This window comes from Patella vulgata, chromosome 1 (genome assembly GCF_932274485.2).
Source record: "Patella vulgata chromosome 1, xgPatVulg1.2, whole genome shotgun sequence".
NCBI classification, from domain to species: Eukaryota; Metazoa; Mollusca; class Gastropoda; family Patellidae; genus Patella; species Patella vulgata.
This window is the reverse complement of record NC_065879.2, coordinates 70,191,368-70,218,307: the sequence shown is the minus strand read 5'-3', so window position 1 is coordinate 70,218,307 and position 26,940 is coordinate 70,191,368. Positions and strand designations below refer to the sequence as shown.

At 34.4% G+C, this 26,940-nt stretch overlaps 1 protein-coding gene across 1 annotated transcript; it reads left to right on the top strand.

Annotated features, from left to right (window-relative positions):
• Nucleotides 1-2,382: 2,382 nt before the first annotated feature.
• Nucleotides 2,383-26,720, top strand: LOC126827425 (DNA mismatch repair protein Msh6). Its single transcript, XM_050556737.1, has 33 exons — nt 2,383-2,739; nt 4,879-5,047; nt 5,497-5,585; nt 5,901-6,017; nt 6,566-6,639; nt 7,113-7,221; nt 7,808-7,923; nt 8,716-8,868; nt 9,589-9,662; nt 12,904-12,991; nt 13,602-13,661; nt 13,915-13,989; nt 14,229-14,364; nt 14,953-15,095; nt 16,062-16,130; nt 16,295-16,366; nt 17,084-17,288; nt 17,902-18,083; nt 18,655-18,763; nt 18,905-19,067; nt 19,258-19,338; nt 19,809-19,904; nt 20,343-20,427; nt 21,174-21,329; nt 22,393-22,622; nt 22,952-23,084; nt 23,440-23,538; nt 23,852-23,977; nt 24,118-24,295; nt 24,621-24,775; nt 25,015-25,146; nt 25,458-25,525; nt 25,746-26,720. The coding sequence occupies exons 1-33, from the start codon at nt 2,469-2,471 to the stop codon at nt 25,801-25,803; spliced, it is 4,071 nt and encodes a 1,356-aa protein (XP_050412694.1). The 5' UTR covers nt 2,383-2,468; the 3' UTR covers nt 25,804-26,720.
• Nucleotides 26,721-26,940: the final 220 nt, after the last annotated feature.

The window sequence follows — 26,940 nt, the reverse complement described above, 5'->3', positions numbered from 1 at the left end:
AATCATCCATTTGCAGATACGACATACTCCTTGCAGTGTTTCGTTTGATTATACCTAATCCCGCTCAAGCACTGCTATACTGGGCACAAATTTCTGTCCCAAATTATGACTGGTCAGTAGTCCGATTAACAACCAATACCTAACTGCGTAACAATATCATTCGGGTTTAAACAGAGCTACAAATTTTGTTACATGACGTTACGTCATGACTCACGACGTACGAGTACGACAATGCCACTCACATACTTGTCCAATCATTAGTGTTTTCAAGATTGGATTACTGTAATATCCTTATCGGTCAAAACCAAAATCCAATCTCTAATCTTCAAGTTATCCAAACAATGCTGCCAGGATAGTTACTCAATCATCACGACGCTCTCGCATTAAAGGAGCTAAGTCTCTAACTCAGTATTTTCCATTCGAAATTAAAAACACCAATTAGAATTCAACATTGATTAATGTCAATCAATATTGATGTTGTTATTTTGCCGTGAAACTATAGGATCCTAATATCCAATATTTAAGACACAATTATTTTATTATCAGTACACGAGTCGTGTGCCCTATGGTTTCGAATACCATTTTGTACTGAACAGATAAAAACATTATCCTACAACACAGTGTGGAAGTAATTAGTAAAGGCTGATTCACAAACAACAAAATAATAATTCAAAAAACGTGTAGAATACAGTTCAATATGAACTGTTCACATAATTGCTTAGAAATTACAATATTTTGTTCAAAAATTGAATATAAATCACTTTACATACATTCATATTACATTAATATGTGCTTTTATAACCATTTTTTTCCATTTCAATGTTCCAAAAAATAGAGCCCTTTAAAGAAGGAACTACACATTGGTTGCAAGTTTGTTCCAGAATTGACTATAATCAGCTCCATCACTTGAATCTTTAAAACAAACCTAAAACTCGTCTATTTACAAGTGCATTTTAGCTAGAGTGAATCGAGATATGTGTGTAAATATAGTGACCATAGAGTACATGTACGCGCAGCTAGAGCATGCATTTGTGAATGGAGAAAACGAGAGAGAGAAATGGGTTTAACGTCCACTCGAGACAAACTAGGTCATTTCGGTTCAATTTTATTTAAACAATTCGCTTGCGAGTAGGGTTATTTAGCAGTGGGAGAAAACCGGAGGACCCGGAAAAATACCCACGAGGTTGGACAGGCGACCCTACTCCTTGTCACGTACCAGCATCCAGAACCAGCATCCCCACTTGAGGAAAAAGGGAAATGAAATGAAATGAAATGGGGTTTAACGTCCTACTGTTCTGCTCCGAATTCAATTGGGCTACTGAAGACAGGCATACGTCTCATACAGTGTGCTATATGAGGGAAATTTTGCCCGGACAGCGGCACTGCGACCTACTCTTATATCGAATTCCAACTGTCAAGGGATCTTTTACATGCACGCCAATGTGTACACGGGACCTCGATTTTTCGTCCCATCCGAACGACTAGACAGGCCCTCCGACCTGCATCACTCCGTTCTGCATGAACTTTCTCGGCCAATGCAGGGATCGAACACCCGACCTCCAGGCTAGCGAGCCAGCGTCTTACCCACTTAGCCATCGTGACTCCCGTTGACTCAGTGACAGACCTTATGATACAGCGCGCACGTGCTAACCATTCGCCCCCCCCCCCACATTCCTGAATGAATTGGCACTTTACAAATAATATGCATTATAATTATTAGTATTACTAACTTTCAAAAAAACTTAATTGTCTTTATATATTAGGTTTTTGATCGACATGTTTCCAAATTTCGCAATATTAAACTGGATTGTAACTATAAACCCAGATTGTGCTATCAGCATATTATTCTTATATAAAACTTTAAAAAAAGGTCTAAATTCGAATAGCTTGAATACATTTATTTTTGTCGGTCCTTTTAAATCTTTCTAATTGTAACTATTACTCTCATCTACTTTATTGGGCTGTATTTGAAAAGGGGGTGGTGTGACAACGGGAGAATTATATTTAAAATGGGTTAAAATATATCTTGCATCGCTATAGATATATAGGCTACGCTCGGAAATAACCTGGTGTCCCCCCCCCCCCCCCAGTCGCTTATATTCCAAAAAGCCTGTTTTTTTCTTCACTTATATTTTACAATAGATTTACTGCTGTCATTGGACATAACATTTGCTAATCAAAGGGTTTTTCCATATTTAACCTAAATGTTCCATTTTAGAAACCTTTCTCAAATTTTGAAAGCATTTATTTTCGTTTCGTTTATATTAAACGGATATATTTTTGAACGAAGTCGAAACAGGATGCTAAAATCGTAAACGTTAGACGTGTCCTATGAGTCTTTTTATGTGTATTGTAATCGTACAACATGTCCTGTTGATAAAGACTAAAAACGCGGGAGTTTACTTCACTTATCCTTTCACCTAGTTGTAATTTTCAGAAATTGGTTAAAATTATTTGGCAAATCAACAATGTCAGCAAAGAAGGCACAACCAAACACTTTATTTTCTTACTTTAGTAAAACGCCTCCGGCGAAAAACAACGCCAATCATGTCTTGTCACCGAAAAAATCGCCGAATTCTGACACGAAAAATTCTGCAGTACAACTTCAAAATAATTTTGTCAAACCCAAAAATGGTGATGCTTTGCCTGCAGGTACACCAAGACCGTCAGTGATTAAGACTAAGAATTCAAAGACAGCAACACCAAAAAATAAAGTAAAAGACGAGCCTGTAAATGGAGGTATAAATTAAATAAGTTCAGGCTACAAAATTTATATATATTCACACATGATAAGACAGCCTATCAAAAATGCTAATTGTGCAAGAAAGCATGGGTCAGAGCCTAAGAGGACAATGTATTAAAGTAGCTAAGTCTCTAACTCAATATCATCCAAAATCTTCGACATTGAAAACACAAATTATTTGACAAATTATATCAACATTGATTGATGTTGTGATCTTACCAGGAAAAGATGGGCTTCTGATATCCAATATTTAAGACAAAATAAACATTTTACAGTTGGTACACGAATCGTGTCCCACAATACGTTGCAGTGCCATTTGAATTAGGGACTCAAAAAACGAGGCTGGCATATTCCACAGGTCATGTTAAACGGTGACCCCATGTTCTTATGGTAGCACGTCATTTCGGTCCGCGTCATTTCGGACTCAACACAGACGACCTTTCGGACTCAGTTTGACGACGGTTCAGACTCTACTTGATGACTTTTCGGACTCTGTCTGGCGACATTTCAGACTTGGATGAATAATTATAAGACTGTTGAACATTTGTATGATATATTTGTAAGATCTGGGGTTTTTTTTTCGTTTTATGTGAGTCTGATAGTTGTTTTGTTTTATTTAATTGATCGGCCATTCTTGCGACCACTAATAAAAAGACAACACTGATTTTACACTGCTTGTTCTATTTTGTTTTGTTTCATCGGCGAGTATTGAACTTGACAATACAATATTGTTGAAAATTTGTGTATATTTAGTAATAATACTGCTAATGTTTTTATAATTGTGAAAGCCTAAATGCCTTTTAAGGGAGTTGGAATAATCGAATCAACACACGGCCGTCATTATCGCTGATTGACAACTCTTGTTTTTCCTTGTCCACTAAAGAACTGTAAGGTTTCTTTGCGCATACTACAATAACATAGGGATTATCGGTTAATCAGCTTTAATTACCCATATTGATCGTTGCCATTTCTAATATTTTCCAAAAAGAGTTTTCTTTGTATGCACTAATTTATCGATTGGTACTGCTATCTATGGCAAGCTTGTCGAGGAATGCGTGTCAACGTGTAGCTTCCGGATTATCATTAAAACATTCTAGGGGCTTGTAAAAGCAGTGCATGTCGAGTAAATATTTACTTTTGTTTTTTGTGTAGGTCATTTTGAAATAAATTCTACAGCATATTATTCTTTTTTTTTAAAAAAAATAAATTACTTTTACGGGAAACGATGACAGTTGTGTTCAGCCTTTCCTTCCAACTTATTCCCAAGTCCGAAATGTCACCTCTCCTTTCAACTTATTCCCCGAGTCCGAAACGTCATCTGTCCGAGTCCGAAATGTCTCCTGCCCAAGTCCGAAACGTCAAGGCCATATTTTTTTGAGTCTGAAATGTCGTAAGTCCGAAATGATGTGGGACCGAAATGACATGTAACGTTTTTATCTGGAGAGCATGCGCAATAAATACTAACAGGTTTAGACTGGAATAACCAGACGATAGAGATTGGCATTCGATTGAGACTTCTGGCATATTTCGCCGAACATAACTGATTAGAAATTACAGTAAAAACAGAAACGATTGAATGTAAATCAGTTTATATACATTCATGTTACAGCGTTGCGACCCATTTGTATCTATTTTCTAGGTCCCGGATATTAGCGATTTAGCCCCATTAAAATGGGTTTCTCCTTTTAAAAATTTTAGGCACAATAACTGTGTGTCTGTCTAACTCGGCTAGAATGTTCAGAGTTTTATGTGTATAAATTGTTCATTACATATATAGGTACTGATATATACAAGTAGCTTAAGAACGAGTTTGATCAGAATTTTGTGCTTGGGCTAAGCACTGAAGCAGAGATAAACTATTTTTTTGGTCCAGACTTGGGGACACAATAACTCTAATAAGTCTAGAGGAAGGGGGAGAGGGGATGATGAAACTTGTTTCATTACAATTACATTAATACAGGCCACATCAATACCATGACTAATAATGAGTATTGTTTTCTGCAGTTAAGCAGAGTGATAACAGTCTATGTCACTGGGTAGGCCTACATGTAGGGCCTACTTGTTAAAGCTATGCATTGTGGAACAGTAAATATATTTATTGTTCAGTTATCATCAAATTAATTTTGTATATTTAGGTTTTGAACTCTATGATGTAGTATGGGCTAAATTGGAAGGCTATCCATGGTGGCCTAGTTTAGTATGTAATCATCCAACAGCCAATAAATTTTATAAAGGTGGTAAAGTACCGGAAATTCATGTTCAATTTTTTGATAATCCTACCAGCAGAGCATGGGTTAGATTAAGGTAAGGACATACATGTACTGTACTGAATCAAAATTTCAAAATGCAAACTTGTGTAAATAATGCTTATTCAATGCTCTGATCGTTTTCAATGAACATTTAGTTTTAGTTATATACATACATTGTACACTGCCCTACCATTAATATTTTTAGGCTGTCTGCATGTGCAAAGCCCACTTGCAACTAGCCATTATTGTCATGAATTGCAGTGATCAAGTTACACAGAGGATAAGCTTGCGTAGAAATTCACGTAGATTGTTGTAAGGCTGTTCGTAAATGCATCAAAAAAAGTCCAAAATCAAATATTCAAATGCCAGTAATATATGGATAATAAAATCAGTATTGAATGTTATCATTGCTCCTCTATAATTTAAAATTATATTATCATGTGCAATTTGGAATTTTAGCATGTGTAATTTGGTATATTATATGTACAATTATTCATATTTCAGGAATATAAAGCCATATAAGGGGTCAAAGGACCCAGAATGTCAGAAAGGTGGCACTTTTTATATGGTTAATACCTCTATATTTGGACCAGGTTTGTAAATTAATCCCTTATAGGCCTAATTATTGCTTTCATGTTGTGGCCTATTGACGTCTTTGAGGAGATGACCATAAATCAAGACTTAATGCATATTTAGGATTACTTCTTTTTTGTACACACTGCACATTTTTTTTATTGAAAGCATCAATTCCTACAATTACGGCCACACAAAATAAAATACTCTGGTTCTCGGATACTGCTGCATCATCAAAAATGGCAATTAAATAGATTTATATTATTTTCTTCACATGGACCACAATTATCATGAAATCTTATCTTGATTTTGTGAAGTGTCGTATTTGATTTAAGGTTTAGAACAAGGAGATAAAGCCCTGGCTATGAAAAGACCTGATAGATCAGAGCTATTAGTTGAGTTACAGCCGTCCACTGATGAAGATGGAGAAGAAGAGGATATGGAATTAGATCGTAAGAAAGTTAAATTTTTGTAACAATGATTGGAATGTTATAGTTTTTTAGTGCTTCCATCTCCAATTATTATGACATTTCAGAGTGTAGCTTGCATTGTCACAGGGTTTCATTGTGATATATAATCTAATTTGATGATATATTTTAATATTTTATATATTACAGCCGAGATATATGATAATATGATATTGTCATGTGTTGTATATTACAGATGGGGATCATGGTGGCTAAGTGGGTAAGACGCTGGCTCGCTAACCTGGAGGTCGGGTGTTCGATCCCTGCATTGGCCGAGAAAGTTCATCCCGATTTTCCGGCGTGGTTCCCCTTGTTCGGATGGGACGAAAAACCGAGGTCCCGTGTACACATTGGCGTGTACGTAAAAGATCCCTTGACAGTTGGAATTCGATATAAGAGTAGGCCATAGTGCCGCTGTCCTGGCAAAATTTCCCTCATAGCACACTGTATGGCGTATGCCCGTCTTCATTAGCCCAGTTCGGAGCAGAACAGTAGGGCATTAAACCCCATTTCATTTCATTTGTATATTACAGCTGACATATTTGATGATGAGATGTCAGATGAAGGGAATAATAGTAAAGAAAATCATCAAGATGCTGAAACTAAGGTGTGTGTCATTCTATAACCCTTCAGTACTTAGACCACACAAAAAGCAGTGAATTGTTTAAGAATCATAATGTTAAATGTGCCACTTATTTTTAATATTATCAGGGAAGTCGAATATTTACAAGTGCTGGAGGATTAATAGTAACATTTGCACCGAACACCAAATAAAAACCTCCTATAACTTGTTTAGCATATCACATTTGTGGGATTTCTTTGTGAGGTAGGCTGTCAGCGTATTTGCCCCTTGTCTAACCATCTGCTTATATGGCCATGGTTGGATACGTTTGTTTAGAGAGTATACGGTAAATGATTTATATCCAGCAGGTGTATTTTCTGGGTTTCGATATTTGATTGTTAGTATATTTGAAATAGAAATGTTACAATGAAGAGAATTATTACCAATGCGTACTATTTTAAACTCCAGGCTGCAAAAATATTGCAATATTCAGAAATATATTTTTTCCCTTTCTTCAGACACCAAAAAAGACTCCAGTGAAAAGAAGTGGTAGACCAGAACGTTCAGTGAAATCACAGAAAAAAAGGCGTAAAATAATGCCATCTGCTGATAGTGATGAAGAATCAGGTAAGAGGAATGTCTTAAAAGGTTTTCATAACACAAAGGGTTTTGCGCATTCTTAATGTATTTTTGATTAGATATAAATTCAGATGATTTTGATTTTAGGTCTTGTAAAGTATATTTTTCATATCAAGTCATAGTTGACTAGTCACCTTTTTCCTCAGGGGATCACGTGGGTAAGACGCTGGCTCGCTAGCCTGGAGGTCAGGTGTTCGATCCCTGCATTGGCCGAGAAAGTTCATCCAGATTTTCCGGCTTTGTTTCCCCTTGTCAGTGATGCAGGACGAACGACCTGACAAGGACAGCTGTCTAGTCGTTCGGATGGTACGAAAAACCGAGGTCCTGTGTACACATTGGCATGCACGTAAAAGATCCCTTGGCAGTTGGAATTCGATATAAGACTAGGCCGTAGCACTGCTGCCCGGGCAAAATTTGCCTCATAGTGCACTGTATGGTGTATGCCTGTCTTCATTAGCCCAGATTAGGAGCAGAACAGTAGGACGTTAAACCCCATTTCATTTTATTTCTTTTTTCCTCAAGTAGGGATGCTGGTTCTGGATTTTATATATAAAAAAAAGATTTTGCATTGTAGGTGATGAATTTAAACCTGTATCAGATGATAGTGATGATGAATCGGGTAGTAGCGGTGTAGATGAAGATGATATATCAGATTTAGATGAACATTCCGAACCAGAATCACCAATCAAGGTAGTTCCATCCAAATAAAACAATGACTAGGTTATCTGGGAAATTTAGAATGTAGTGAAGTTATATCTTTTTTTAGTCTTCCGGTTTGTGGCCTAAGTCTGTATGACCCTTGCCTGTTAGTGCTGGCATGATCTATCATTGAATAGATATATTATGATTCACCATCTCACGATGTGCGTATTGATTCGTAAGACACTGAATTGATGTATTGCGATAGTTTTTTTTGTTGCTCCAGTAAGTAACATGTCACTATTAATTATCCACATCACCCATTATCCATAGGTACACACACACATTTAAATTGTTTTGGTCCTTATTCTGATCCACATCAATATCATGATATAAAACAGTTTTATTTCTTCAATATCGGCAGGGCTAAATATATCAATTATTCATTTATCCTGTTGTTTTTCTGGTAAATATTAACCTGGTTATGAATAGTGATACGAATCGTATTGTAGCACCTGAATCGCAATACGTATCGTATGGTGACTGCAGTGGCAATACCCAGAACTAATGTCTATATGTTATTTATAAAGCCACTGTTTGTTATTTGAGGGAATCTGAATCCCTTGTAAAGATATTATAAATTATACATCCTCTGCAGACAATATAGAAAATCCACCATTGTGCCTCTTTTTAATCCTATTGAATCCAAGCCATGAGATTGTTTTATGTTATATAATCAATCTCAGTAGGTTTTATCGTGGATTAACCAGGCAAGAATAAGATATTGTTTGAAAAATGCACAATCTCGGTCAGCGATTTTAACAATTAATCTTTTTTATGTAGCAAATTAAGAAAAGGAAGCGTGAATCGAAACCATCCAGAAATAAGAAAGTAAAAGCAGAGAATACCGATACTCCAAGCAATAAATCAAGTTTTCAACCTAATGTATCAATCAACACCAAATCAAAACTATCGCTCTTCTCAGCACCTGATTCAGTAAGTAGCTGTTTTGTAGTTAATCAATGGTGCCAGCTAATTATATCTAGCTTAGAAATCTGACTCATCAAAGTCAGGGAATTCGCTTTCAACACAAAGAAATGTAACATATCAAAGATAACCCCAGACTTGCCTAAATATTGCAAAGCCAAGTACTGACCTACTTGGGGCAATTCATTTGCATGGTTATCCACTGAATCCCTTAAAACCGCTAACAGACTAGTACAGATCTTCAAAGCATCAATAGTGGGGTTGGATGGTCGAATGTTTAGCACGTGCGCGCTGTATCATAAGGCCCGTCATTGAGTCAACTGGCGTGATTTCGATTTCCGGGTTGTACGTGACAAGTAGTAGGGTCGTCTGTCCAACCTCATGGGTTTTCTCCGGGTCCTCTGGTTTCCTCCCACTGCTAAAGACCCCTACGCCCAAGCAAATTATTGAAATAAAATTTAACCATGTTAGTCCCAAAATGACCTAGTTTGTGTCGAGTGGACGTTAAACCCCATTTCTCTCTCTCTCTCAAAGCATTAATTAATGGCTGTCTGTCTTAGATTAACCCTTTCTGTAACTGAGGTAGCATGTTCAAACATGATGTTGAAGTTCATTAACCAAGATCGAAACTGTGCCACCATGGCTCTGGGTTTTTTTTAAGAGTTATGCTACATCATTAAAAGAGTATAATATTTGATCCAGTTAAATGTTTTTCTGTTTTGATTGTAGACAAGTGAACCAGGTGTAGATAGTTCCAGTTTCCCACATTTAAAACATGATTTTCTACAACCAGAAAATATCAGGTAATTATGTTAATACAAGATTATAACTAAACTAATCAATCGCTGGAGTGTAATAATGAAAAGGCTAATCAGAGATGTCTTTATAAAACATTCATACATCTAGAAATGAGCATGAAAATTTCCAGTCTTGATAATTTGATAGTGTACCAACCGTGGTGGTAGTTTGCCTTTTAGTCTTTTTAACAATTGTTATTATTGGACATTGTTAAGTCATTATGAAAGTGATCTTTCTGTAGAGATAAGTTTAACTCTTAAATGACCCAGAGATTTGATGTCATAACGTCATAAAAACCCACATCATAATGGTCAATAGTATTAAAATATATATATTATTATGCATTTTAAAGTTATATCATTAAAAAACTACTGTAGATATACCCAGCATGTAAATGGATGAAATAATATAAATTTAAAGTGCACATAAGATGGGTTTGGGAACTTTTGGATATCAACTTTACGGCAAGTTCACACCAATCTGATTGAAATTAATTCAGTTATCTTCACTTAAAGTCGTAAAAATGGACCTCCCGTGAAAACGACTTTGCCAATTATTGGAAACCCTCTTAATCCCCTCAGACGCCAGTGACGTCACAGTGACCGAATGCATATTCGGAATGCTTATTCCTTAATTAGGCTGACCTTAAAAATATCTTTGTTTCACCAAACCCGACCCACAATCGAGGAGAAGGGTCGGTAGGTCGGGTTTTTTTCAGATTTTTTTTTTAAGAGCTAATTTGACAGCTTGATAATTTTCCGGGTGCAAACATTCGTCTTCTTTTATTGGCAAACAAATCAATGACATCGGCATCGGGATTTTTCTTGATGCACGACTCGCACACAAATTGCGACAAACTCACGTTTGAAACTCCCTCAACACGTTTTTAACGATCGTGCGGGTTGTGCCTTTATTTTTCTCGAAAACGGATATTGAAAATATCGTCGTCATGTTTAAAACGACGCCCCACAGACATAGAGGCAGAATCATTTCGTGGGAATGGACGTGCTTTCGTCTGCAACCATTTTGTTGAGAAGCGACACCTATGACGCTTTCGTCTTGATCAACCAGTTTCAATAATGAATCAAACCATAGCCATAATAAAGGGAAATAACTCTCGTGATATATTTCAGGTTGACACACAAAATAAAATAAAAAGATCGCGGAAAAGTGCAATAAAATAATTTAAGTCGGGGGTGGTTTTAGTTAGTCGGTCGCGTTAGGCGAAACAAAGATATTTTTAAGGTCAGCCTTACCTATATACAGCCGGCGTGTGTACTCATTAACGCCTGACTGATTCCTTAATCTCCCTTAGTTCTTAATTAAATAAAACAATTGACTACGGAATAATTCGTTTTGTAATTCATTTTAATTTAAGATCCAATTTAGATTGCCTACAACTTTTAAACTTTGAAGTCTTGAACTCTTAATTAATTTTTTACAATATGGAACTTATTGGACAAACACTTTTAATATGTAAATAATATACCGGTCCAGCTATGTGTTTTTTACTGCGAGCACTTCGCTTTTCCACATAAAGTGTAGTGTCGTTAATATTTGTCATTAATTAATCAATCCGACTATAAAAGTTATACAGGCATGGGTTATAAATTAATTTACACGTCGGTGTTAGCAGTGAGTGTTAGTTGGATTAAGAATGTTGATTAGGTAATTATCTTTTTTTACGCCGGCCAGATCAAAGACATCATTCTAAGTGGAACGTGTGCATAATACCTCATGAACGAACTAATGGTAGAATCGTACACCCACACATTAATTGTATAAAACCATTAAGTTTTACTCATCAGTTGTTTATAATTATTATTTACCCAATAATTATTGCTCACCAGTGTTTTTGTAATAAGTAGCCTCGTATTATTTGTTGATTGGCGTTTAAACAACAATCGTTTATCTTTTTTTTAATAAAAGTATTTTACAATTGCATTGACAGTTTAATCACTCACCAAACGGCACCAGGAACTCCACGTATGATCCCGTGCAATTTTCGTGCCGAAGTTTAACCTCATTTACTACACCCGTAGTACATGTAACCGTAAATGGTAATAAGATTCCCAGCGTTGATTGGCTGAGAAATGAGGGCGATCTATTGTACATGTTATGCATAGTCATCGGAAAATTCCATATTCACTGTAAATTTCAAATTGAGTTACGATAAAAGTTTTTCTTTATGTATAGAAATGGTTATTATTATTATATATAGCTAATAATGAATATATCGACAAATGACTGGCGCCATTTGTATTTCTGTACGTTTGGTATATCAAGTACTACGGGGTTATCTAAATTACCGGTAAATGTGCTAATTTCTTGAGTCATCTTCATTTGACACGTGGCCTATTTAAACAAAGGCAGCTTAAATGGATCTACGGCATGATACGGCATTTGAAATTCACACTAAAATATTCCAATCACAAATGAAAGACGATAATTCGGTGATTATGATTAGGCCAGTCACGTGGTAATTGGACCGTCAACAGACGCTTGTCAACTTGCCGTGTGTATTGATAGTGCTATATTGTACAGACGGTGAGATATTGTATAGATAATGTATATCCTATGTGTAGTGCCTGTGACGTCGCCAGCCAATCAACCGGATTAAGGTCGTAATTGAAAAATTGAAAAGCGTTTTGGTGTGTCGGACACTTAAACGTTAACAGCCGACTTAATTTTAATCAGATTGGTGTAAACTTGCCGTAAAGTTGATATAGTAACCATGGGCTATACATACATGTAATTTAGATTTTTGATCTTACGTGGTCTTTAATGTCATTTTCATAAATATGAATTTTATACAAAAAATTAATTTAGACATGTCATGAAAAATTCATGTTTATGATGGTTATTTCTGTTTTTTTGTAGGCTGTTGTTAACTAAACATCATTCATCATGACTCACTTTTAATTTAAGCTTATTTAAGTAATTAAAATTTGTTGATTTAGCCTACTTCTATCACGTTCTAATGCAAAATGATAAATATCTACACCACCAATAAAATCTGAATCACTGTTGTTCAATAAGGATGGTAATCCGTCATTAGGAGAATGTTGTCGTATAGGCCTAGACATAACAGTAACGTTATAGGTGTCGACAAAAGTCGCTGTGGATTAGTTAATAGTTAAAAGAATTTTTATTGTTGGCTGTATTTACTACCAGGTTAATCTGGTTGATATAGGCATTTAAATGACTAATTTGCAAACAGATAATAAGTTTGATATTTAATTTTAGAGACATAAAAGGTCGAAAGAAGTCTGACCCTGAATATGACCCGCGCACCTTGGAAGTTCCTGAGGATTTCCTGAAGAAACAGACACCTGTAAGTTTCTTAACTAAATTCATCTTTTCATGATTTTTGAATACAAATATTGATTGTTAATCTTTATCTTTTAGTACAGTAATGGTGGTCATCGGTATGTTATTTAAAACATTACTTCACTGTCAGTAAACTAAATACTGTGATAGCCAGATGAACTGTGAATGACCACCATTTTGAATCAGAATAAAATACGCCACCAGCTTGAATCAAAGATACATGAGTCTGTATCCATATTTTAGTTTTTTTTTTAGAAACAGGGAATGTGGAAACTAGAAACAATCTTGACAGAAAAATTTACCAGTCTTGGGGTTTTATGTTGACAGTTTTTCTAGATGTAGCTTAATTATTAATCTAAAGATTGTTTATAACTGCTGCTTAATAATAAGATAAGAAAGAGTCTTCATTAGATTGGGATGAAGTTTGGCGTAAATTTAACTACTTAACTACACTCCAGAAACAGCATTGACAACTTATGAATAGGTTTGACATCAATGAAATAGAAGCCCTACCATGACTGTTTCACCAGAGACTTTGAAACTATAAAATGACCAGTTACTACCATAAGATTTAATACTTGAAAAATCTTAAGAATTTTATTGTATTTTTATAGGCGATGAAGCAGTGGTGGGAATTAAAAGCCCATTATTTTGATACTGTTTTGTTTTTTAAGGTAAAAACAATTTTCACAAATATTTTTCTTCTTGCCTGGCAACTTTTTCTTTTAACCTGGATTTTAACTATACTATATTTCTTTTGTCATAAGTTATCAACTGAGACCAAATGATTCAGATTTGAGTTGGAACGTAATTATGAAATGTTAGCAGACAACACATCTTTATATAGATTGTTTGATAGAATACACATTTATGTTAACATATTTATTATCATGATTGCTGAATAAGTATGTTTTGGATTTTTTTCAGATGGGAAAATTCTATGAATTATTTCACATGGACTCTGTTATAGTTGTTAATGAGTTAGGATTAATCTACATGAAGGTAAGAAAGCAGGGACAGTCTATGAAGCTGTTTTATTTATTTTCAATAACTGACAGTTACCTACATTGGGTTACAGCCAATGTGATTGTTAATTAACAGCAAAAGCAAAATTATGTGTACATCTGGTTGTGCACTATTGAAACAATTTTAAAACCAGATAAATAAAATATAAAACATCTCTGATCTAATCCTAACCATGCTTTTATAGAATATAGATTATTGACCTTTTTTTTCTTTAGGGAGAGCATGCCCATTCAGGATTCCCTGAGATAGCATACAGTAGGTATGCTGATGCACTAATTGCTAAAGGTTATAAGGTCGGGAGATGTGAACAGACGGAAACACCAGACATGATGGCAGAAAGATGTAAACAAAGTAAGTTACAGCTTAAACATCTTTACATAATGTTTGATCAGTTTTTTCATTTAGTTGATTTCATTCCACAATCTTTAATAATTTAAAATACATCAGATTTATAAAAACATCAATATCTATTTACTGTCTCAGTAATTCTTTTAAAGATGGGCTTCTGATATCCAATATTTAAGACAAAATGAAAATTTTCAAATTGACACACAAAACGCATGCCAGAATGCTTTCAAGCACCATTTGTAATGAAGCGACTCAATGAACGAGGCTAAACATACTCCACAGGAGAATACTACAGGTGTAGACTGGAATAACTAGACGTCAAAGACTGACATTCAATTTGGACTCTTCACGTATTTCACCGAACATAACTGATTAGAAATTACATGAAAAAAACAGAAACGATTGAATGTAAATCAGTTTATATACATTCATATTACATTGTTATATGCCTTGGTGACCCATTTGTGTCTATTTCTGGGTGCCAAAGAATATTGATTTAGCTCCTTTAAGTCATTGTATGTCTAAAATTTAAATAATGAGCATTTTTATTGGTCTTCTGTTTCCACATTAATTGAGTTATAATTATTACAGTGACATCAAGTGTAACAAAGTTTGATAAAGTTGTACGTAGAGAATTGTGTCAGATATCATCACAAGGTACTAAAACATATCAACATTTAGATGGGGATTGTACCAGTTCTAATAATAACTATCTTCTAGCTGTTGCTGAAAAGGTCAGTTTAGATTAAATTAGGAGCTAAGATTGTGCAAATTGTAGTGTGTGCTTACTCGTTCTAGAATATCTAATACCACTTTCACCAATCTCATCTGTTGGAGAGACATGCTACAGTTTATTTTTGTTATTTCAATTTACAACAAACAGTGTTGGCAGTTATATATAGACATAGCCTACTTGATCGCATATTTTCAATAAAGATTAAACATATTTTACTACAAATACTACCGATATTATGTTCAGTTGTGGTTAAAATGAGAGTTGGGATGTTGGTATTATACGCTCTTTTGTCACTTGCGTTTACAGAAAAATTGATAAACATATAGCTAACATCACCCCAGTTGAATTGCAGCCCCATTGGATCACTGTAGTGTTTCCTATTCAGTATTGTCTGCTTCGGGAGTCACGTAGTCACGTTACAGTACAAGAGTACACGCAGGCTAACAAAAAGTCGGCTATAATTATGCCTCATTGATTTGGTCCATTCCTTTCAAACTTTCACTTCTTATCTATATAATAAAAGTCTTATGTAGTAAAAATAAATGTGATACGAATTGAACTGCAACCCCGTCTCAAGCCATTGAAAACATTACTTGATAATCAAGATTATGTAGGTGGAGTTAATGCCTGTCAATCAAACGATCGACCAAGGTGAAGATATATTTGACTACCATTTCTAGTCAAATATTACAACGATGATAAATTTGTTCAGAATAAAGTAATTTGACTGAAATTTTCAATATATTCTTCTTTCATCGTCTACTTTTGAACTGTTATAGCAAGAATGGCCAACTCTCTAAAAAAATCTCCCATAATGTATCTTTAAGTAATAGATTATTATTATTCTATACTTTATACAGTGAATTCCAGTAGCTCAAGAAAACACAGAACAAACAGTTCACTAATGTAATGAAAACATCATAGGAATTAAATAGTTATGAATGTTTTTTGTTTTATTTTTTAGAGTAATAATACAGATGAATGTAGTATTTATGGTGTTTGTTTTGTGGATACATCCATTGGAACATTTCATGTAAGTTATAAGCTTACATATTGTAATTTTACAAAATATTAGATTTCAAATGAAATAATATGTATGAGATTGAAATTGATAATTTGTATGAGACTGAATTTGTTAATTTAATGTATGAGTTGATCTTATATTTACTATCATTTTTTTGGGTTTATTTTCTTTAGGTTGGTCAGTTTACAGATGATAGACATTGTTCTAGGTTGCGAACATTAATAGCTCATCATACTCCTTCACAGGTAATTAATATATCTCAGTTTGTCAGCCATAGAAATATCACCCAGAATCTTAATTCTAAAGATCTTCACTGAAGTGAAATCATCTCTTCCTATCCCTGAAGATCCTTACAGAATTCAAATCTCCGGATCACTGAAAAGCTCACTGAATTCCAACTCTCCACTTCCTGAAGAATTTGACTTTCCTGACCCCCGAAGATCCTTACAGAATTCTGCTTTCCTAACTCCTGAAGATTCTCAGATTCTCACAGACCTAAAAGTGATATTAGATCTTCCAGCATACCCTGCATCGGGCACTTCACCACTCACTATAAATATCCAAAACATGCTCTTGACATTAAAAGAAATTTTTCTTATTTTATTTGAGAGCTTGATAATCACTTTCAGTTTTTGCTTGTATTTTTCTAGGTCATATCATACTTCTAGTTTAAAATAAGTCTTTAGGTCACACTGGATGACCTAATTAACCTTGCAGGGAACATGTCATTAAAAATCACTTTGCAACACACTTCCTAAAATATAATAATTTCCAGATATTTGGGGGTTTATTGATCAATAAGAATGTTTTATGAGCATGGGCACAGTTTTCTCCAAATGTCCTTTAAGACTACAAGAAAAATCAGTAAATGACAACTTTTTCCACATTTGGTTTCTGGAGTCAACCACTGCAGAAGACATTATTTATTCAAATATTTGTACCGCGGTTAATCTCAATTTCAGGTATTATACGAGCGAGGAAAGTTATCCCAACATTCCATGACACTTATAAACACCAATTTAACCTCCGTTATCAAGGAATCTTTATCGTCAGGATCAGAGTTCTGGGATAGCAATAAAACACTAAAGGTTTTAGCAGAAGCAGACTATTTTAAAGAAACAGAAGAATTTGAATGGCCAGAAACACTAAAGGCTATGTTAGCGGAAGGTTTGTTTTGATTTGAACTGGTGTTTCAATATTTATAGATTTGCATTAATTTTCGGCGCTTTATTAAAGGTTCATGATCACAAATATTAATTATGATTGATACTAGAGGAAAGGGCTCAAATTATTCCTTTCTCAAAACATTTGTCGTTCTTATAATAGTAAGTGTAGAAGGGTTGCACCACACACAAATAAAATCTATAAGACAAACCTGCGGACATGACACACAAACTGCACAGACATTATTAGTAATAAACAATAACCACTGTACAGTCCCGGGTCTGTAATGATACAAGCTTTACTTAAAATGAAAACTAACTCAGTATTTGATAAAACAAAGAAAAATTTAACAAATAATACAAGAAAAAACACAATAGAAAGGATGCCATGGGTCATGACAGTGGTTTTCGCTGTATAACGATGGTCTGTCATAATTGACATTACTGTTCAGGCTATAAGTATGACCAGCGTATGTACGAAAACAGTGGAAATGTCATTAAAAAACCCCCACAACACTCCAATGAGCTCTCGAGCAGCAGCTGTAATAAACTCAAGGACATAACAATTATGTTTGTTTTGGGTAACAATATAAAATGATATATGATTGGATTTACAGGAGATAGTATGGGTATGACATCAGCAGATGATTATGAACTAGCAGTTAGTGCCCTTGGTGCCATGACATGGTATTTACAATACTGTCTATTAGATGAAGAATTGTTATCAATGAAGAAATTTGAAGAATATAAACCTTTAGACAGAAAGATCAAGGCTGTTGAATTTGATCAGAAACACATGGTAAGTTCATGGTTAATCCTTTTTTTTTAGGTTCTCTGTCTTTCGTGGTCCTCTTTCGCAATGTTGAATAAACTAGTTGATAATTTCTAAGACCACATGAAACTGAGACTCGGTTATTGGTCTCAATCTAACAATTTAAGCCTACCTTGTATAGTCTGGAAATTCTCTACAAAATTCCACACAGGGCAAAACTTCAGTGCTGCCCTGAATAATCTTTATTTTTTTGTCATCCATCAGAATGGTTTAGTTACAAGGAGTAGAAATAATTTGATAGGACTGTTCTCATTGATTGGCTGAAGACCATATAGTGTATATGTGCAATCTTATTGTAGAAACAGCGGTTAATTGTGACTATAGAAGGCACAAAAAGCATCCAAATTAAGAGCCAACTTTCAAAATGTAAAACATCCCAGATAATTAGATTAATTATTTAGCCTTTCTAATTATAAAAGTAATTGTATTATTCAATTTCTGATATTCCAGAAAAAAAAAGAAAAGGATTCTTAATTGAGAAACTTCTGAATATGTTGCAGGACATAAGTTTATGAAATTTTGATATTATTAATTTCAGGTAATAGATGGAATTACGTTAACTAATCTAGATGTCGCTGAAAATTCTGTTTCTGGAGATCAGCAAGGGACATTACTCCACAAATTAAACTTCTGCTCAACTCCATTTGGTAAGTTGCAGATTATGAATTTGTGCATTGTTTTTTATGTTCAGAATAAATTTGGTATCAAGAAATTGCTGGCCGACTAAGAGATTAGTTCTGTTACAGATCTAGATGAACCAGGATTTAACTATTTTAATTTTTTATTAGGAAAACGATTGTTCCGTAATTGGATGTGTGCACCATTATGTCGGCCGGCTGCCATTAACGACCGTCTGGATGCTGTAGATGATTTAATGGCATCGCAGGAACTAGTGGAAGACATTGTAGAAGTATTGAAGAAAATACCAGATTTAGAAAGATTACTTAGCCGGTAACATAGATTTAAAATTCCTTAGATAGGGCATTGTAGTCAATAAGTGCTATGTAATGCAATCTCTTAATGTAATATAGAATTTTTAGGTATCGGTCACTTATAGATCTTGGTGTAAGGAGTTCTTGCTCTTGAAATCTAATTGAGTTTCATCTTGCAGATTGTTCATTTAGAAATGACTTTGTTTCAGAATACATGTTTTAGGATCAGCTAATCGTAGTAAACATCATCCAGACAGTAGAGCTATATTATATGAAGAAGTAACATATAGGTAAGAACGATTAACCAGGAAAAAATCTATTAAAATGTGGTTTTATGCTGTTGTCATCCCAGTCCTGAAGTTTTCATGCGATAAAAGAATTTATGTCCATGAAACGAAGAGGCCTATTGATTTACAACAGTTTCAAAAAAATGACTTTCGTTGTTATTGCCCTTGATCACATTGAAAAATCTTGTGAACCAAGCTAAGGTTTTCATTTGATCGATGGTCATCTGATTACAGTTACATATTTTTTGTTTTAGCTGTAACTAGAATCTTGTCAAATTTTATGTATTTCTGATAATTACTTCTGTGGTTATTGTCTATGATCAGTTATTAATGTCTTAATAGCATACCTAAATACAATATTGTAGCAATACAATAAAGGTAAAACTAGTGAATTTTTTAAAAAATATACTCATTTGACCTTATTTTTATATAAAAGTATTTTAAAACTGCTTGGTTACATGTTTTCCTTTCAGTAAAAGAAAAATCGAAGACTTTTTGTCCACATTAGGAGCATTTGAATCATCTTTAAAAATAATTAAAAAATGTCAAAAACAAAAAGATAAATTCAAGTAAGTGTTCACTGTTAATTAGACCTTTATATATTATGGACATTAAATTAAATGGAGCTTTACGTCATATTTATCTGAACCACCTTGGCTAATGAAGAAGGGCATAGGTCATGCAGTGTGCTATAAATTGAACATTTCTTTCTACTCTTTTTATCGAAAATCTAACTATTGAGGGTTCTTTTACTTGCACACCAATGTGTACTAGGGAACTTGTTTTCCTTTGCACTCGAATAACTGTTCTTCCTTGTCCAGGGGATACCAGACTCAAAAATCCCAAGGACTTGACTATATTGCTATTTGAAGCCTTATAACATCTGTCTAATAGTGAAACCCATCTTCTTATGAGCAACATCTAAGTGAGGTCCAGCAGTCTTAGCTGCATGGTTCTAATGAGAGTAGAGACAAATATTTTAGGTTGTGCCACACTTTATATTTTAGATCCAAACTGTTAAAAAAGAGTGTTACCATGGAAAAAGATGGTGGACATTTTCCTGATATTGCTGAAAGTCTGAAATTTTTTGAGGTTGGTAAGATAATACATGTAATTCACTATGTTTAAGAATTTTTGTAATATTTGTAAAAGACCTCCAGACACTTGGAACTGTACTGTTTTTGTACATTCATGACTGGTCAGAATAATTTCATTCTGAATAATTTCATTTTCTATAGGTGAGACAAAACAAGAGTCAACTTGTGGGACGTACATGTAAGTTGCATTGGCTTCTGAAATACAAATCAGAATATATCACCCCAGTAAGCCATATGTATGGACAGGTGTCATGCATGTGGCAGGGTATGAGAAGCTAATATACATTATGCCATGTATATGTGATAGAAATTAAGTTTAACTGTTAGTTTTGAAGACCTATTAGTAGAATTACCGCAAGTGCACTGTATGAGCGATATGGTTGTAAAATTGGAGACACAGGTGTATAGTTTCACTAAATACCACATAGTCTGTCATGGGTATAGTTTTAATGAATATTGTGCTTTTGTATCTTAATTGGTGTGGTTTTGATTCCAAGCTTGTACATGACAAGGAGTAGAGTCACCTGTCCCTCATTGTTGGTTTTCATTGGATCCTTTGGTTTCCTCCCACTGTTAAAGATTCCTATGCACAAGAAAATTATTGAAATAAAATTGAACTATATGTTAGTCCAGAAATGACCTAGTTTGTGTCAAGTGGACGTTAAACCCCATTTCTCTTTCTCTCTCTTTTGTATCTTGAGCAAATGAAGCGAATGAGTTGATTATATGACAATATTTCAGGCTGCGTTTGATCATGATAAAGCTAAGAAAGATGGTATTATAATACCTACTAAAGGTGTAGATGAAGAATATGATACAGCTGTTACAGATATATTATCTACAGAAGATGAATTAAATACTTATTTAGATTCACAACGTAAAGCTCTTAGTTGTAGGGTAAGTCTTCAGTGAAATCTCATATAAAAATCATCTGGCATTGAATATCTGCAGCTTCAAAATGTGGCCACTGATTGTACGAAAAATCGCTTTTTTTATAGCTTGTTCTCTATCCATCTCTTGCAAAAAGTGGGCGTATCTTGCCTGGCAACTGCTGGTTAATCAGCTTTATGCATTGAGATAAGAACATATCATTGCTTAAACATTGCAGATCTAGAAATTATAAGCTACCTTCTCATTGTCCCCCGCCTTTCGAAGAAAGCAGGGGACTATTAAAATGGGTTCGTCCGTCTGTCTGTCTGTCTGTCTGTCTGTCCGTCTGTCTGTCCTTCTGTCTGTCCGTCTGTCTGTCCGTCACACTTTTTGGGACACAATAACTCTCTTCCTAATTGAGCTAGAATGTTCAAACTTGGTGTATGTGTTTATTAGGTCAATGCCTTGATGGAGTTCGAAGATGAGCATTTTCCGCTTAGGGTAAGCAGAGATAAGCAATTTGATTGGTTGATGCTTTGGGACACGATAACTCTCTTCCTAATTGGGCTAGAATGTTCAAACTTGGTGTATGTGTTGATTAGGTCAATGCCTTGATGGAGTTCGAAGATGAGCATTTTCCGCTTAGGGTAAGCAGAGATAAGCAATTTGATTGGTTGATGCTTTGGGACACGATAACTTTAGTTCTAATTAAGTGAGATTGATGAAACTTGGTGTATAGTTTCATTACAGTAATACCTTGACTAAGTTTGATAATGAGCATTTTCTGCTCAGGGTAAGCAGAGCGATACGCAATTTGATTGGTCGAGACTTTGGAAAACAATAACTCTCCTACTTTGATTGTTAGACTATAAGTAAAGATATACTGTTTGATTGTTCAATACTTTGTAAAAGATAATTTGTGATAAATTTATATGTGTCCTCTAATTATTTTCCTATTTCGGCGGGGGACATCAGCCTCACTGTTGGCTTGTTTAAACCTTAATCATAATCTTTTTGAACGGATGTATCTTACAAACAGACAATTTTTATGAAATTTGGATGTCCCGTTAATGACTTGTTTTGTTGGTAGGCAATAGTATATTGGGGAACTGGTAAGAATCGTTATCAGATGGAGATACCAGAAGTTGCGGTGCCTAGAATACCAGATGATTATAATCTAATGTCTTCTAAGAAAGGCTGGAAACGATATCGTACAACAGAAATAGATGACATGTTGGTTACACTAACAGACGCGGAAGATAGAAAAGATGCAGCACTTAAAGATGTCATGAGACGATTGTTTCACAGTTTTGATGAAAGGTGAGTTCCTAGAAAGTTTTGTAGCTCAGTTTTGAAACTGCCCCAAACTACTGCTCCCTAAATTACATCAAAACAACTAGTATACAGTCCTTAAATAGTTCACAGGTATTCACAGTTATTTGAGGTGCCAAGAGGTTGCAGTAGTTTTGGGCAGACCAGAAGTTAAACGTTAAAAGATGGAAAATCAGGGTAATGTTGGCCAGTTTAGTGTCATGTCTGTTCTTATTTTTCACGTTGTTCATAGACCAGCATTGAAATAAAACACGTAGTTGATATGAAAAAACCAAAAAGCTTGTTAAGCAGTGCTGAATTTTGTTTTGTTTTTCCAGACACAAAGAATGGAGTGGTGTAGTAGAATGTATGTCAGTACTGGATGTTCTGATCTCCATGTCTAAATATAGCCGCTGTAGTGATGGTGTCATGTGTCGACCAGAGTTCATAATGCCTGATGAAAATACACAGGTACTAATTTTCGATTTTCGTAATTTTAAATCCTATTTGCAGTATTACCTGTCTGTTCACATTTTGACTTTTAAAGCTTGGGACACAGAGTTCAAAGTGTTCCTTTTCTTTTTCTAAAATTTGCACTTTATAGCTGGTATAACACGGATGAAATTGTCACTGGTGAGCTTACGTGGGAACCTGACAACCCTCTGTCAGTGTTTTTATTTTTTTAGTATTATTTGCTCATTCCATAAGATCTGACTTCTTTTTCATACCTGCTCCCATTCATAAGACCTCAAGGTCTGAGTAGGTTTTGGCTAACAAGGAATGACAAGTTATTTATTAGAATTTTTTCTGTCTTATATTTGTATAGCCATTTATAGAGATCCGTGAAGGTCGACATCCATGTATAACTAAAACATTTGGTGGAAGTGATTTTATACCTAATGATACTGTCATAGGAACTAAAGATGTAAGTAAAAGAAAAAAAACCTTTTAGTCTTCAAACAACATACTTAAAGGATATACTCGATTAAATGCTTAATAAAAAGTATCTCAAGTACCATGTATAGATATGTATTGCCATGTAAAAGATCCCATGGCAATTGGAATTTAAATAAGATTGATTGAATTTGTTGAATCTTACAAATAATAACAATCAAAATTATCTTGTTAACGTCCAGTGTAGAGGCAGTGAAGTGTTCAGAGACTTAGTGGTAAAAAAGATTTAGGTAATCGCCATAAATACTTGTTTTATCCTTTACATATAAATGTATACATTTTAGGATGTAGATGACGAAGAAGATGGTTGCTGTGGTAATAGTAAGGTTGTCTTGGTTACAGGACCTAATATGGGTGGTAAATCAACTTTAATGAGGCAAGTCGGACTGATAACAGTTATAGCTCAAATGGTAAATATTTTTCAACACTGGCTTTATCTGTGAAAGGGCAATTTTGAACGAAGACAGATTGTCATCTCACAAAAGGAATGCTCACTTTATTTTTATTGATTCTTAAATCAGTTATAGATTGTGAAAATTATATAATTCAGGGATGTTACGTACCAGCAGAAAAATGTTGTCTGACACCAATAGATAGAATATTTACACGTCTGGGTGCTAGTGACAGAATTATGTCTGGTGAAAGTACTTTCTACGTCGAGTTGAGTGAAACCTCAGCCATTTTACAACATGCTACAAAACATTCTTTAGTACTGGTAGATGAATTAGGTGAGTTTGAAATATACATGATTATAGGGGTCAATTCTTTTAGGTAATCAAGGCTCTCCAATATTGCTCTTGCTAATTCACAAACCTTTGCTGAAAGTAATGGTAGAAGATGGTCTGGCAAAGAAATGAGTCTAGTCATTTGAATATTTTAAAAAAAACTAAGGTCTTGTGTATACTATTGGAGATGTGACAGTTGGAGACTAAAATAAGAATATGCTATAGTGCACTGACAGATCTGTATTAGCCCATGTCAGCTGGTGCAAAAATGCAAGCTCAATTTCATGTTGATTTGTATGTTTTTAACTAAATGTTTTATAATGATCAGGTCGAGGAACAGCTACGTATGATGGAACAGCTATAGCTTGTTCAGTTGTAGAAGAATTATCACGCAGTATATCATGTCGTACTTTATTCTCTACACATTATCATTCATTGGTTGAACAATTCAGTCATGATCAAAACGTACGACTTGGTCACATGGTGAGTTTATTTTTCAATTCAGATAGCTCCAACTTTTCCTGCAGAAATTAGATACAATTGGTACAGTAGATGACAAACATAATATTAAGTCCCTTGATAATAGTATTCAATGTTGGATCTAGGAATTACCTAGAACATGCTGGGTCTTCTGAATGTTAGCAAGATGCTGTTGTTATATTAAAATATTGTTGGGAAAGTGAATATAACTCTTTGTATTTAATGTGATATACTTATTTCAGGCATGTATGGTAGAGAATGAGACAGAGGATCCATCTCAAGAGACAATCACATTCCTTTATAAATTTGTTAAAGGGGCTTGTCCCAAGAGTTATGGTTTTAATGCTGCAAGATTAGCAGATTTACCTGAAGAGGTGAGAGTTATTTCTGGACACATGTATTAAACTATGGGGGGTCAAAGTATATGGGAATATGTAACTGTCTGTTGAAATTTGTGACAGTCTGTTGAAAGATTAGGATAGTTTGTCTGTTGAAAGATTAGGACAGTTTGTCTGTTGAGATTTGTAAACAATTTATTGAAATTTTATATTGTGAAAGTAAAAAAGAAGTGCTGTATGTACTATGTTAGTCAGCTGAGCATTTATTGGGTGAGTTAACATATTTATTGTGGAATTTGGACAAATCAGTCATGCTAATTAATAACCTCATTCTTTTATATTTTCAGGTTATAAAATGTGCCATCAACAAAGCCAAAGAATTTGAAGAAACTGTTGAGAAGGGGAAATTACTCAGGTGAGACAGAAATTCAGTAGACTAGAATACTAAGATAACATGTCCTATTCAAAGACAAGGATATTTAACCCAATCTAAGTGAGGATGCACTATTCAACCATATCATAGACCTAGCTCATTCACCACTGCACTGTTTATCCTTATAAAGAAAAAGAATTCAAGATGGTTTCTCTGAATAAAAATTCAGTTTGTTTTGATACAAGTAATATTCTTATTTCAGGAAATTATGGAATGGTTGTTCTAAAGACACAGTTGAAAAGTTGATAAAACAGACATGAACTTTGCTGGGACAAATCTAAATGTTTTCACAAATGAGTTTTGATGTTTTACTTAAGACAAGATATAGAATGATAACCGTCAGAAACATGCAGCTGTCTTATTTTTGTAACAAGGCTATTATCATTTGGACCATATTAAATTAGGGTAGAAAATTGGCATATCTTAGTTCTAAATTTGTCTTTACTTTTGAAGTAATATGGCGTGTTAATGTTCAAAGGCTCAAAATAATTATGTCCAGCCACTCAGTCAGACATATACTATAGAAAATTAAATAATTCTTTTGTAGATATATCACTTTTTACATCTTTCATTGTATTTCTTTATTTCATGTTAAATCATTAATTGTAATTTATCCGTGATACACCAACATTTGTTTACTTTAAAAGTAATTCCATAATTATTGTTATATTTTTTTTTAAAACGAGGATAGAATCATTTATTATCGATATTAGGGCAACTGTATCCTTTCTCATTTGAGGGATTTTAAATTCCTTGCTAACTACAGTATTGTGTGATGTTGATTCTGTCAAAAACTCAATTGATGGACCTGATGCTAGGTTCTCACTCACAAATCGTGGTGATCCTATCAGGTCTCATCATATATTGAGGTCAGTCCTAGCCATCGTGTTGACCGTATCAAAACGTAGCAGATCGTGAACTCGATTAGGGACAATACTATCGTAACACATCGCACAACAGTCTGAGCCTAGGATTAGTGGCTTTGATAATATTAGGGCAAAATGTATATTTTTATGTGTAGTGAGAAATATTAGCTCCATATTTCAATATCAGTGGGTGTATATATGAAGAACAAAAAATATAATTTTTTATTTCAACTTATCAAATAGTTTATAATAGTGCTAGATAGATTATAAAAAATGTTATATGAAATTCTGTATGGATCTAATAAACTATCAGAAGCTATATTGTATTTTTTATCCCTGCACATTTAAATGTGGGAGTATAATGTTATCAACCCTGTCTGTCTTCCATAATGTCTTGTGGACACACTATCCAGTTCAAATTTATGCACATTGTTTATATTCTTGAGATGCCAATGTAATACTATAGGGTTTATTTTAGTTATAAGAAAGGTGTTCTGTTTAATATAGAAATTCGTTACTTACATGATGTGT

What these genes read in the sequence shown, in the direction of transcription:
- LOC126827425 (XM_050556737.1), top strand. Translation starts at nt 2,469, where the DNA reads ATGTCAGCAAAGAAGGCACAACCAAACACTTTATTTTCTTACTTTAGT. An exon ending in TCTTCTCAGCACCTGATTCA is followed by an intron (nt 8,869 to 9,588) that starts GTAAGTAGCTGT and finishes TTTTGATTGTAG; the next exon opens with ACAAGTGAACCAGGTGTAGA. An exon ending in TAGCAGATTTACCTGAAGAG is followed by an intron (nt 25,147 to 25,457) that starts GTGAGAGTTATT and finishes TTATATTTTCAG; the next exon opens with GTTATAAAATGTGCCATCAA.